At 44.6% G+C, this 14,822-nt stretch overlaps 1 protein-coding gene across 1 annotated transcript; it reads left to right on the top strand.

Annotated features, from left to right (window-relative positions):
- The first annotated feature begins 4,184 nt into the window (after nt 1-4,184).
- LOC147956952 (uncharacterized) lies at nt 4,185-5,654 on the top strand. The gene is made up of 2 exons (XM_087531519.1): nt 4,185-4,597; nt 5,243-5,654. The coding sequence occupies exons 1-2, from the start codon at nt 4,185-4,187 to the stop codon at nt 5,652-5,654; spliced, it is 825 nt and encodes a 274-aa protein (XP_087387645.1).
- The last annotated feature ends 9,168 nt before the right edge of the window (nt 5,655-14,822 follow it).

Here is a 14,822-nt window from a genome sequence, read left to right as displayed (position 1 = left end):
CATTTCGTTTGAAGCGGTTGAAGAGATTGCGAAGGACACTGATTCTTTGATCTCTCTGGGTTGATATGCCTTCATTAACTTTGGAGAGCCAATCCCAGACCAGTTTGGATGTCTTCAAGGCACTCACACGGCCATACTGTCCTTTGGTCAGATGACCACAGATGATATTCTTGGTAGTAGAGTCCAGTTGAACGAACTTCTTGACATCAGCAGCAGTGACACCTTCTCCAGCCTTGGGAACGCCGTTTTCGACGACATACCATAGGTCGACGTGAATGGCTTCAAGATGCATGCGCATCTTATTCTTCCAGTAGGGATATTCAGTTCCATCGAAGACGGGACAAGCAGCGGAGACTTTGATTATCCCTGCAGTCGACATAGCTAAAACTCCAGGTGGTTAAACCGAATCACACAGAACAAGGGAGCACCATGCTCTGATACCAATTGAAAGTGCATTATATCGACTAGAGGGGGGGTGAATAGGCGATTTTTATGAAAGTCTTCAAAACGTGAGAGTTATGAAGACAAACAGTGAAAATTATGCCAATTACTATGCAGCGGAAGTTAGATTACACTAGGGCAGCCATGGTCATGTATTCAATAGAGTGAAAGCGCAATGACAAACAGCTTCAGTGTAATAAGGATCAGGTAGGAAGAAGTTATGAAGCCGAACAGATCATACATTCATGTTGTGAAGACAAAAGATAAAGCAAGCATGCAATGGCTTCACAATGATTAACTGTAAATGAAGGGAAGTGAAGATGAAACCAGTGACACGTTGAAGACAATGATTTGTTGGACCAGTTCCAGTTGCTGTGACAACTGTACGTCTGGTTGGAGCGGCTAGGTATTTAAACCGAAGGACACACAGTCCCGGACACCCAATCAAGGACACTTAGTCCAAGACACCCAGTCCTCACCGTTTTCTCCTTGAGCTAAGGTCACACAGACCTCGCCCAATCACTCAGGTAAGTCTTCAAGGTAGACTCCCAAACCTTCACAGACTTCGTTCACTGGCAATCCACAATTTCTCTTGGATGCTCAGAACGCGACGCCTAACTGTCTAGAGGATGCACAGTCCTCAAGTGTAATAAGTCTTCAAATCACACAGACACGAAGACTTAAGTGATGCCCAATTTACTCTGGCTCTGGGTGGTTAGGGCTTTTCTCCTCACTGGGAATTTTTCTTTCAAAGGCTTCGAGGTGGGTTGCTCTCAAACGACAAAAGCCGTGCACTGAAATTTGAGCAGCCAACCGTTTAAGGTTGTGGGGGGGGGGGGTGGACTATTTATAGCCACTTGGCAACCCGACCTAATCTGTCCGAAATGACCCTGGGTCACTAAGGAATTGACACGTGTACCAACGGTCGGATTTCGAACTCACACGCCAACTTTACTTGGGCTACAAGTAAAGCTGACTTGTCTGACTCTGGACAAGATTTTCTCTCATAGGCTTCGCTCGAAGACATAGGATTTGAATTAGGCATCACTTCAGTCATTCTGACTGGTTCTCTTCGACCCCTCTTAACAGTACGGTGGTTCCTATGACGCAACATGAATGAAATAAAACTACGAAGGATCTAGGTCTTCGAGTTTCAAAAGCTTCATAGGGAGTCTTCTCATGTCATTGTCTTCAATATGAATATCTTCATAAACCACCATTGTCTTCAATGTCTTCGTACGTTTTTAGGGGTCATCTCTGGTAGTAAAACCGACTCAATGAGGGACTTCTACCTGTGTTTTCCTGCAATTCTCACAAACACATTAGTCCCTCAACTAGGTTTGTCGTCAATACTCCAAAACCAACTAGGGGTGGCACTAGATGCACTTACACACATAAAGAAAGAAAAAAACTAGACCTGCAAGTTGATATGTGACAGTTTCCGTGACGGCCCATCAATGTCCATCATAAAGGGGCTACCTTTTCCGAAAGGAGTCACATCCTGCAGATCGATGACGCTTTCTGTGACGGACAAGAGAAAACCGTCATCATCCATGACGATTTCGAAGAACGTCATCAGAAATCCGTCACGTATTAACATGTTTCTTGTAGTGACTCGGAGAAAGTTGATAAGGTTCTGGATCCCGTGCATGTGCCAGGACGAGGTGCACCGAAGAAAAGGCTGCAGGCAAAGACAAAGAAGTCAAGATCACAGAATATTTGTGGCTATTGCAAGAAACCAGGTCACAATCGACGTAAATGCGCTAAATTGCTAGAGGTACGAAATATGTTCATATTTATTTTTTGCATGTGTTTTACTCATAATTGATGTCCATGTGATTTATTGTATTCTTCTATGTAGGATCTCGAGGCTGAACTGTGATATCTACATACAGCATGAACCGACGATGAGCCAGAGAACGTCGTGTGCCATTCAGCTTTGTGTGACGTGGTCTTTACATTCTATTTCATCGTGACAATAATTTAGTGAAGTGCGGTTGTACTGCCATGTTACTGTATTAGTTCAACATCTTTCGTTTCCATTTTCTGTGTGTATCATTTGATGTCCAACTTTAAGAATGATGATGTATTTCGAACAGGAATAAGGGCTAGCATGGAGCACTTGTTATTGTCGAGTAGAATAATTTTTGTGATGTATTTCTGCAGGCACACACGGCCGCCAAACGGATCTCCCGCGCGATCCCACGGTCTGCATGGCTGGCTCGGTGCGTGTCCATCGTTTAGGCGAGACTACCAATGCCATGCATGCATGGCAGGCCGTTTTCCTACGTCGACCCAAACACCGGCCCATCCGAGGTTGCAGCTCCGGACGGCCCATGTTGCGTACGATCTCGCGCATTGTTCTCCTCTAACTAAAAATAGTCCCACCTCGCCCCTCGACCAGCTCCTTTACCTGCTTAAATACCTTCATCGAGGTGATTTTAGCAAGCGTTGGTCCTCATTGTAGGATGAATATGATTCTTCACCCTTACTATGGTTGTCATGCATATTCTTCATTTACAGAGCAATAATGACTGACGTATTTTTTAAATAAGCGGGGCCCACTGGGGTGTGCTTGGAAATCTTTGAGAAACCTCCACGCAAGTTCATCTTCGCTGCATGCAAATCGGGCGGCAGCCGCTGTGCCAGTAGCTGTCAAGGCCTTGATGAATCACTATTCACATGCAGGTCCCCAACTCTTGCATGCAGGTCCCAAATTATATTGTACATGGTGACCCACATGTGCCAAACATGTCTATGAAAGAAAATTCTGAAAAAAATTATTTTACAATGCCCCCTTGAGGCATAGACCGATGTTTTTAGTAGTCAGTCTAGAGGGCATTATAAATTCAAAAAAATACAAAAACTTGGAAACCTAGTTTTGTTTGTGGAAGAGATCATGTGTGCCAAAATTGAGGTGATTTGGAGGTGGTCGAAAAAATGCCGTCATTCCGGAGGGACCATTTTGTCTAACTTAAGCCAGTTTTTGAAAAAGGTGAATTTTTCCACCACCTCCAAATCACCCAAATTTTATTGTACATGGTGACCCACATGTGCCAAACATGTCTATGAAAGAAAATTTTGAAAAAATTAATTTTACAATGCCCCCTTGAGGCATAGACCGATGTTTTCAGCAGTCAGTCTAGAGGGCATTATAAATTCCAAAAAATTCAAAAACTTGGAAAATGCAGCATTAAATCATGGTGTGTACAACTCTAGCTTGTTCTTGCCAACACTACTAGGAAAAGGCATGCTAGTGGCGCACCGATTTTGCCTTCTAATGGCGCAGTACTGGTGTGCCACTGGATGTTGCTTTGGCTGATGTTGTTTTGGTGCTGTTTTGGTGCCATTTTGGATGGCTACAGTGACTGTTTTGGTGCCATTTTTGATCTCCTAATATGGTTGCAGTGATCATTAATTTTAGAGCAAAATATGGCTGTTATTTTTTTGTTTTGTTTCAGAAACAGGAGAAACCAAAGGGTCCACGTCTCCCCTCTAGAGTTTTTGAGGGCCAAAGGGCGGGACGTTTGAGTTTTCGAGGCCACTCCCCACGTCTCCCCTCCACTGGCAACTCCTCGGGACCACGACGTAGGTAACTCCCCTCCTATTCCATTGCCGCTCCATCTTCCTCCCTCTGCCTCCCTCCTCATTCCATTGCCGCTCCATCTTCCTCCCTCTGCCTCCCTCTGCCTCCACCATCAAGCAACTCCCCTCTGCCTCCACCATCACTGGCCAGGAGGGCAATGGCGGAGGAATCGTGGAGCAACTCCCCTCCGTCTGCCAAGAGAATGTCGGAGGCATCGTGGAGCAACTCCCCTCCGTCTGGCAAGAATCACCGTGGTGAGGCGTCTGGCAAGGAGCCGCTGGTGGTCGACGATGACGTTCCGGTCCCCGGGCAGAAGCAGGACTACACCATGCCGCTCATGGTTGATATCCACCCAAAGGAGAAGCTGGATGTCGTATGCACCAGCAATCCAGACGAAGCCGACAAGAGGATCCACGACATGAGGAGGAGGCTCGGCGGCATGATTTCTCGGTCGATCGGCGTTGATGTCGAGTATACCAGGGAAGATGAACCTCCGCAAATGGCTGCAGTTCTGCAGTTATGCGTGGAGGATCTCGCCCTGGTATACCACATCACCGCGACAACCAAATGGTAAAAACATCCAGTTCTGAAGTTTCTGAAGTTCTGAAGTTTCTATCTAATTAGTAGTTTCTGAAGTTTCTGAAGTAGATGCAATAGTTCTGAAGTTCTGAAGTAGATGCAATACTAGTTCTGAAGTTTCTGAAGTTCTAAAGTTTCTGTCCAATTAGTAGTTTCTGAAGTTTCTGAAGTTTCTGAAGTAGATGCAATAGTTCTGAAGTTCTGAAGTAGATGCAATACTAGTTCTGAAGTTCTGAAGTTTCTGTCTAATTAGTAGTTTCTGAAGTTTCTGAAGTTTCTGAAGTAGATGCAATAGTTCTGAAGTTCTGAAGTAGATGCAATACTAGTTCTGAAGTTTCTGTCTAATTAGTAGTTTCTGAAGTTTCTGAAGTATATGCAATAGTTCTGAAGTTCTGAAGTAGATGCAATACTAGTTCTGAAGCTCTGAAGTTTCTGTCTAATTAGTAGTTTCTGAAGTTTCTAAAGTTTCTGAAGTAGATGCAATAGTTCTGAAGTTCTGAAGTTCTGAAGTAGATGCAATACTAGTTCTAAAATTCTGAAGTAGATGCAATACTAGTTCTAAAGTTTTTGTCTAATTAGTAGTTTATGAAGTTTTTGAAGTAGATGAATTTGATGCACCAGATTAATTTGATGCAGGCCCAAGGAACTCCGCCCGCTCCTGCAGGAGAAGAAGCTGTACACCTTTGTTGGCTTCTCCATTGGAGGTGACAAGGAGAAGCTGAAGTTGTCTGGTTTGGAGATCAACCCCGACAAGTACATCGACATGCAGCGCAAATGGAGAGTTCCAATCAATGGAAAGAAGTGGCAGTCTTTGGCTGAGTTTGCAGCCAGCCTCATCCACCCATCCTACAAGGAAATGAAGGGGAAGATCAACAAGAAATTGGACCACAAACGATGGGGGGACAGCCCACCGCCAAACAACCTCATCGAGTACGCAGCGAAAGATGCGTACGTCACCTACGAGGCATGGAAGAAAATTGAAACCATCAAAGAAGGTTTGGAGCAATGGCAAGAGGCGGAGGATCATTGGGATGACCTCTACTACTAGGGATATTGAGTTGTTTGTTGTATTATGTGTCTCAGTTTGTAGTTATGTGGTTGAACAAGTTTTCTTTTGTTATGTTGAACAACTTTGCTTTTGTAATGATAAACAAGTTTTCTTTTGTTATGTTGAACAAGTTTGCTTTTGTAATGATGAACAAGTTTGCTTTTGTTATGTAGTTATGTGATTGTTATGATGCTGGTGCAGAACACTTATGGTTGTGATGTGATGCTACTGCTATATAGTAGTGGCGCACCACATGACAGGTGCGCCATTAGTGTCCATTCGATCTATAGCCTTTTTCCTAGTAGTGCAAAATGTAGCATGATGGACTGGCTGCAATGGAAATAATGGTGAAAAATGCAAAAAATGAAATATGACAAAAAAAGTCGCCTACTTGCCGCTTAAAGTTCACAATTCAACGGCCTGCATATGAGTAGTAACCTAATCATTTATTGGGACAGGATGCAGAGGCCCGTCAAATTGTGATAACAGGTAGCAATAGGCCCCATAGGGCAGGGACAGAGACGGTTAGGCAATGTGGTGCCCGCTTTAGAAAGGAACTTGAGAGGGAAAGCTCAGCCCGCTATATAAACCGGTGCTAGCTCCGCTCGCTCGGCGAGGTGGGACTAAACTCCCTGCACCCCTGGGATGTGCCCTGCGCGACGCTCGCTTGGGCCTAATTCGGATGGGCCGTCCCACGCCAGCCTCACCCGCTGGGTCGCTGGATGGACCGTTAGGCCATCTCGTTGTCTGCGCCTGAGGCATGCATGCATGGGAATGGCGGAGACATGGGTTTGCATGCGCGGGTGGCGGACATGAACTTTATCTATCCGAACTATGTTAAGATTTCTACCCGAAAACAAGCTCCCGTGCGACGCGCTCCCGTGCGACGCACGCCTCTCACGTGATACGCGATTCCGATGCGACTGCGTGCCAAGTTTTATAGATGGAAACTTCTTTAGATGCAATGCCATCTCACAAACAACTCAGAAACAACTGTATGATTGATCATAAAACACATGCATTGTTGTTCAAAGAACTGTCTCATGAATAAATTGTACCATAATTGCAAACATAGTGTGAAACAGAAAAAAAAATGTTTGTTTGCAACAAAATAATCCTGGTTTGAAGCTTAAACTGGTTGAAAAACAATTGAGCCTACTCCATATTGTCTTCTGCACTGCCAAAATCCAGTGACCTCTTGCGTTGCGTCATTGGAGATTGCGTCGGGCTTGGTGACGACCCATGTGCTTCAATCATTTTCTCTTTAACATCAATGTAACCATACAACTTAAGTTGTTCTTGGTCTTTCTCTGCCAACTCTCTAGCAAGACCCTCCATTTCTTGGATTCTCACTTCCTGTAGAAAACCATAGGAATTGTATTAGGAAGAACTCAAAAAAGACGTAGCCATAAACTAGATGCATGTAACATGTAAAATTTGAACTTCTGAATCAATGTAATCCTCGGGAAAACAACCCGTAGTTCTATTGTACACAATGTACAGGTGACATGTCTTGCTGCCATTCAGATCAGAAAGCATTTTTTGTACATCATCTGGTCCTGCAATCAAGAACATTCCTTCTGGCAGCTTCCACGCAGACCCGGGTAAGAAGTAGTACAGTTCTGCTCCCAGCTTGCAACCAAAAGTATTTCTCATTTCACTCATAATGAGATCGTAGGTCACTTTGGCGGGTTCAAAAATTCTGACTTCTGCCGGGTGTTCATCAAAGTATGCTCTCGGGACATGTGACATCTCATCATCCCTACTAACAAAAAATTCCATGACCAGCACCTAGTATCTCACATCAGAGTTAATACATTCAATGAGTAAAGGGGCAAACATAATTTTTTATGTGCATAGCAACATTGCGGCGTTGTTACCTGCTTTTTTGGAATGTATCCTTCATGTGGAGTGACTGGGGATTGTGCCATCTCAAACCTTCTCACCTTGTTATGTGGAATGTATCCTTCATGTGGTGTGACTGGGGACTCTGCCATCACAGGTTTCTTATTCTGCGTATGAAACGTCGACAGTGGGTTTACACACAAGTTTTGAAAGGTCATACCATATCTTGGGTATGCATCGTTGCGAGGTACTTACAACGGGAGAATTGACAATATGTTGTTGGGGTGGACTGATGTGGCATTGAACGGGTGACTCTATCGCAATGTCTCGAGTGAATGGCGACTGTGCCGTCTCATGATGCTTAGCCTACATACAATCGCTGACATAAGGTTGCCACAAATTGAAGATGTTTGTATCATAGAATACGTAGGTCCTTAATATATAGAATCGGTGCGAGATACTTACAGGGGGAGAATAATTGAAGACATGTTGTCGGGGTGGCCGTGAGATCGCACGGTCTTCTAACATATGTCCTTCCAAGCGGACCTTCTCTAGCATGGCCTTATAATCCATGTCCGACCGCTCCTGTAGCAGATTACTGTCCATATCCGCACGTGCCTGCAACACATATGCATCCATCCTGACTCGCTCTGTCTGTATAATACTGTCCAAAAGCTTCCAGTCCTTCTGCAACGTTTGATGCATTTCCTTGTAGCCAAGGACAAACTTTTTTTCCATGTACTCACAGTCCCGCTTATACTTTTCTTCAATCTCAAGAGGCATCATCGCCATCTTACGGGAAAACTCCTCACGCTCCTCCTTTATCATCTTGTCCACATATGAACGTTCTTTTTTCAGTTTCTTATTGTAACACCCCGGATATGATTTTCCCAATATGTAATCCAACTCTTGCTGTTTCCGGCGTTAAGTTATTTTATTTTCTCGGGTTCGGGTCTTTGTCTCTGTGTGTTTTTATCGTTGTCATGCATCTCATATCATGTCATCATGTGCATTGCATTTGCATACGTGTTCGTCTCATGCATCCGAGCATTTTCCCCGTTGTCCGTTTTGCATTCCGGCGCTTCGTTCTCCTTCGGTGGTCATTTCTACCTTTCTTTCGTGTGTGGGGATTAAACATTTCCGGATTGGACCGAGACTTGCCAAGCGGCCTTGGTTTACTACCGGTAGACCGCCTGTCAAGTTCCGTACCATTTGGACTTCGTTTGATGCTCCAACGGTTAACCGAGGGACCAAAAAGGCCTCGTGTGTGTTGCAGCCCAACACTCCTCCATTTTGGCCCAAAACCCACCAAAACCTTCTCCATCATCTAGAGCGTTCGATCACGATCGCGTGGCCGAAAACCGCACCTCATTTGGACACTCCTAGCTCCCTCTATGCCTATAAATACACCCCCTCCGAAATTCCCGTTTCCCCTTCCCCGAAACCCTAGGTTCACTTCGTCCCCGCCGCCGCCACATGGCAAGCCGCCACTCGCCGCCACCTTCTCTCACCACGCCGGCCCGGGAGGCCCAGGCGAGGCCCCCGCGGCCCGGATCCGCCGCGCCGCCCCGCGCGTCGCCCCGCCGCCGCCTTCTCTAGCTCCGGCCACCTCGTCCACCGGCGTACAGGAACTCCGGCGAAGCTCCGGCCAACCTCGATCCGCATGCCGCCGGATCTGGATCTGAGACTTGGCCCGGTTCACTTTTTATCCCCGAAACCCTAATATTTTGCTATGTTCATCGCATCGTAACTTTGCATCCGTAGCTCCGTTTTGGGCATATAGCATATCAAAATGTTCGCCTCAGAGAGTACATCATTTCATCTCATTGCATCATTTTCATTTGAGTTCATCTTGATGCCCGAAATGCTGTTAGAAGAATGCTATTTGAGATAATTGTCAGATCTGCTACTCCAATTAGATATTTGTCATTTTTGCCATGATTATTGTGTGCATGATATGCCCATGAGCTCTACATGTGTTTTGTTATATGTTTTGCCATCTTTCCAGAGGTGCAACCCATGTATTTTTGTGATGTGTGTGGTGACTAGCACAAGCTTGCAAAGTGGTGTATTCGTTAATGCTGATTTCAGGGACTTAGCATTTCCACTAAGTCCTTGATCTGTTTATCTCATTATGCCATATGTTCATGTTGTTTCCTAGTGATCCGTGCCTCTTTTGAGGATGATCAGTAAGGATGATTTGTTAATATTGTAGTGCTCTATCCATCCATGTCTTTTTTTTGCAATTATGGAGCACCCTAGCTTGAGTGAATCGAGCTCTGCTTTTGCTATTTCGTGAATCTGGGCAGATTGTCTACTTGTTAGCGATTTTGCCGAGGATGTTGTAGTCGATCCGTGCATGCTATGTTATTGTTCTTGCCATGTCTATCTTGTATTTTGTGTATTCTTGATGGTTGTATGCTTAGATAGTTATGACTTGCTCCGTAGTGAGTGCATCGACCTCGTAAACATGCCTACTTGATATCTGTTTCAGCATGCTCCAGTTTTCACTAAGTCTGAGAACTGATTATGTTTTTGCCATGTTCACATGCTTGCAAATGTATTTTCTGATCCCTTTTGGCTCAAGGTCACTAAGGGACTTTTGTTAAGCTCTTTGAGTAGCTCCATGCCATGCTTTACTTTGCCATGTTCAGGTCCTGTAGCATGTAGTTTTGTTGCTCCAAAGTGTGCTATCTGATCTGAAATTCCAGACAAGTGTTAATTTCACTAAGTCTGAAATCTGTTTGCCAAATGCATTTTTGCCATGCTTGTTTGAACCTGTTAATGGATGAATTGGCCATAGCTCAGTGTTTATCTTTTCTTAAGCATCATGAATGTATCCCTGCCATGTATTTTGTTGCCATGTTTGGGTGCTGTAGCATGTTCATATTGTTGCATTTAGTTGGTTACTTGTTGTAAATCGCAGACCGGTGCCATATTTGAATCGCTTGCCATTTCCAAACCGTAACTCCGATTCCGGTGATCTTTATATCGTTTTCAAGCGATTTCATCTCACCTTTCTAGTGGCACACTTGGTTTTCCAAGTTGAGGCCAGGTTCATGCATTCCTTGTCAAATCTTGCATATGCATCACATATTGCATCCCGCATAGCATACCATCTTTGCATCATATTGTTTGAGCCTTGCACGTGGTTGATTGTGTACTTGTTGCTTGTTTGTCTTGTTTGGGTAGAGCCAGGAGACGAGTTCGCTAACGAGGAGCCCGTTGAGTTTGCTTTCGAGGATCCAGTCAACTCTGACAACTTTGCAGGCAAGATGATCATACCCTCGAAATCACTACTATCTTTGCTTTGCTAGATGCTCGCTCTTTTGCTATGCCTATGATACGATGCCTACCACTTGCTTATCATGCCTCCCAAATTGCCATGTCAAACCTCTAACCCACCATGTCCTAGCAAACCGTTGATTGGCTATGTTACCGCTTTGCTCAGCCCCTCTTATAGCGTTGCTAGTTGCAGGTGAAGATTGGAGACCGTTCCTTGTTGGAACATTACTTACTTGTTGGGATATCATTATATTGCCATGTTATCTTAATGCATCTATATACTTGGTAAAGGGTGGAAGGCTCAGCCTCTCGCCTAGTGTTTTGTTCCACTCTTGCCGCCCTAGTTTCCGTCATATCGGTGTTATGTTCCCGGATTTTGCGTTCCTTACGCGGTTGGGTTATAATGGGAACCCCTTGATAGTTCGCCTTGATTAAAGCTTTTCCAGCAATGCCCAACCTTGGTTTTACCATTTGCCACCTAGCCTCTTTTTCCCTTGGGTTTCCGGAGCCCGAGGGTCGTCTTATTTAAACCCCCCCCCTCCTGGGCCAGTGCTCCTCTGAGTGTTGGTCCGAACTAGAGTCCTGTGCAGCACCCCCTCGGGGAAACTCGAGGTTTGGTTTTAGTTGTATGGAGAGCTTATCTGAGTGTGCCCTGAGAATGAGATATGTGCAGCTCCTATCGGGATTTGTCGGCACATTCGGGCGGTGTTGCTGGATTTGTTTTGACTTGTCGAAGTGTCTTGTAGAACCGGGATACCGAGTCTGATCGGAACGTCTCGGGGGGAGGTCTATTCCTTCGTTGACCGTGAGAGCTTGTCATGGGCTAAGTTGGGACTCCCCTGCAGGGATTTGAACTTTCGAAAGCCATCCCCGCGGTTATGGGCAGATGGGAATTTGTTAATGTCCGATTGTAGATAGCTTGAACCTTAACTTAATTAAAATGAATCAACTGTGTGAGTTACCGTGATGGCCTCTTCTCGGCGGAGTCCAGGAAGTGGACACGGTGTTGGAGTAATGCTTGCCGCAGGTCACTCTCTAGTTATTCGTTCGCGCTTTGCCTTCTCTCCTCGCTCTCTTTTGTGAATAAGTTAGCCACCATATATGCTAGTCGCTTGCTGCAGCTCCACATATTTTCCTTTGCCTTACCTATTAAGCTTAAATAGTCTTGATCGCGAGGGTGCGAGATTGTTGAGTCCCTGTGGCTCACAGATTACTATTAAACCAGATGCAGGGCCTGATGACTCCGTTCCAGATGACGCGCTAGAGCTCAAGTGGGAGTTCGACGAGGACTCACGCCGTTACTATGTCTCTTTCCCTGATGATCAGTAGTGGTGCCCAGTTGGGGCGATCGGGACCGTGTCGCTTGTTGGGTTGTTCTTTTATTTGGCGTCGTAGTCGGGCCATGAGTGTTTGAATGATGTAATGCTATTATGTACTTTGATTGACGTGGCGAGTGTAAGCCAACTATGTTATCTCCCCTTTTATTATCTATATTACAAGGGATGTTGTGAAGATTGCCTAACTTGCGACATTGCTTTCAATGCGGTTATGCCTCTAAGTCATGCCTCGACACGTAGGAGATATAGCCGCATCGAGGGCGTTACACTTATCTACCTTATCGCGATCCTTTTGCACCTTCAAGTCGATCTCCCGGCGCGCATCATGCAAAGACTTGTCGTACTCCGCACGGTTGTTATGCGCCTTCGAGACCATGGTCCCTACAGCAACACATATACCCATAGTATGAAAACTGTATCCACAACCTCATCCAACAAATTCGAAACAATACGACCATGAAAAAATATTCAGAACCAGTTCGTACGATCAACTACTACAAACTATCAATCAAAAATCTCTTGCATGACATCCTATACTTGAATTACACCAGAACTACTCAACTATGGCAAAACCTGGATTTTCTAATCTCTTCGGAAATGACTTCTTGGTCAAATCAATGGAAAAAATAATCAGCACTGCAATCGAAGATGGGAGGAGCCGTGGTGGAGACCTTTTTAATCCGGCGTCGGCGTGGTCGCTTGAGAAGCGATGGCGCGATCCCGGCGATGGCTATGTGAGGAGAAACAAGGTAGGTGGGGGTGGTTAGGATATGGTAGATATGCAGTATAATGGGAAGGTATATATCCGTGATTGCAGGGTTAATTAGTTATTTTGAAGTAATGCGCTTCGATGCAAGTTTTTTTTAACGAGCGTGATCTTTTCGGGGCTTCCAAAACATGTGCACTGACCGCAGGCCCAACCACATATCACAGAAGCCCGAGCCATCGCCATGCCCGTGCCAAGCTGCCGCCCACCATTGCCTCCCTTTCCCTTACCCCACCAAATTGTTATTATTCTCCGGCGACGAAGCCTGCCATCGCCGGCGGACGGTGAGAGACGAGAGATGTCCATGTCCAGTTCGGCCTCTCTGTCATCATGGCCGCGGTATGGTTCACTGCCGATGACCAGATGCCCCGACTGCCCACGCATCGCGCCACTAAAGCGTTTGACAACCATATCGGAGAAGAATGGAAACCATGGGCGGGAATTTGTGAAATGCGAGAGCAAACCAGAAGCGGGGAAGGTTAAATCTATGTTCTGTTGTGTCTTTTTGCTATGAATTCTGACCCCAGATTTATATTTATTTCCTCGGAATTGGGATTTAGGGTTTCCCTTCCCTATTTCAGAAGCTGAAAACATGCAAGCATTTTGAGTGGCTGGATGAATACGTTGAGAGGCTTCAAACGGATGGCTTAATTGATTTGCCCATTGATTTGAGGCACGGGGCAACCCTAGAGGCAGATCTGCCATCAGCGGTGGATAATAAGGGCTATACCAATGTTCCTCTCATGGTGGCGGATGCGGAACTCAAGGTGCAATTGAAGAAGATGAACAATAACTTAAGGCAGTTGATCGATCTGAATAAGCACGCAAATCTGATGGCCGCGGGATTTTATTTTTCAATAATTGTTGTGGGATTTGTTTAATTGTTGATCATCACTCATTAGAAGTTGTTAACAAATTATTTCAGTCAGCTTCTGTATAAGCAATGTCATTTGTGCTCATTTGTAATCTATTGGAAAGGACAAATAAAATTGAAAATTGATTTCTTGTTTCCAAAATAAAATTTAGCAAAGAGGAAATAGCTCGAACATAACATAGTAGCCCGAACATAACATAGTACCACGAACATCAATATAGTTGATCTAACACAAATAGTACGATAATGATGATTTGTAAAGTAGCACATTACATCAAGGATTTATAAAGAACAAAAATTATTTTACTAGGTTGTGATGTAACAACTCCAAAGGCACATGTGGAACATGGGAAACAAACAGATAAATCCCTTGATTTCCTAGGTACAGCAGCATCATCAAGAGTTAGGATGAAAAACAATGGTTATGGCACCATATTCTGCCATGTCTTGGGGAACAACACGATGAGGTAGTTTCTATTTGAACAACAAATTTGTTATGTTAGCAAATTTGTAACTTATTCTTCTCTAAAAAAGGAAGAGCAATAAATTCATTCCAAGAATTTCTAGAAATAATTGTCAACCCATTTTTGTTGGTAATTACGAGATATGTTTGGCGCAATTAGTGGCTAACTGGTTTTTTTAGGAATAGTGGCTACTTGGTTTGATACATGCCAAACGTTACGTTCAGATTAGTTGCATTATTTCGTTCATTTTTTTATCCAAAAAATCTATACAAAGTGTTAGTTGGACAATGTGAACAATGTGGCACGAAGGTTGTCGGCCCAACTAGTGGATGGAACGGATCGATGGTACCGGATGGAATCCATTGTAAACCAACCCTAAACCCTAAACCCAAAAAACCAAAAAACCCTGAACCCTAAAGCCTGATAACCCTAACACCCCCCCACCCACCCACCCACACACACACACAAACGAAACCGTAAAAACATTCAAAAATTTTCCCCACGTGGAAACCATTATGCATGAATTCTCTATGGGGTCATGGGATGCCATGAAGAAAGTTAGGGATCATTAGTACATGTACACGCAAGTACGATCTC

Source organism: Triticum urartu, chromosome 7A (assembly GCF_056163025.1).
Source record: "Triticum urartu cultivar PI428250 chromosome 7A, HENAU_Tu73, whole genome shotgun sequence".
Taxonomy (NCBI): domain Eukaryota; kingdom Viridiplantae; phylum Streptophyta; class Magnoliopsida; order Poales; family Poaceae; genus Triticum; species Triticum urartu.
Note: the sequence above shows the minus strand (reverse complement) of the source record. Positions and strands in the feature narration are given on the sequence as shown.

What these genes read in the sequence shown, in the direction of transcription:
- LOC147956952 (XM_087531519.1), top strand. Translation starts at nt 4,185, where the DNA reads ATGGCGGAGGAATCGTGGAGCAACTCCCCTCCGTCTGCCAAGAGAATG. An exon ending in ATCACCGCGACAACCAAATG is followed by an intron (nt 4,598 to 5,242) that starts GTAAAAACATCC and finishes AATTTGATGCAG; the next exon opens with GCCCAAGGAACTCCGCCCGC.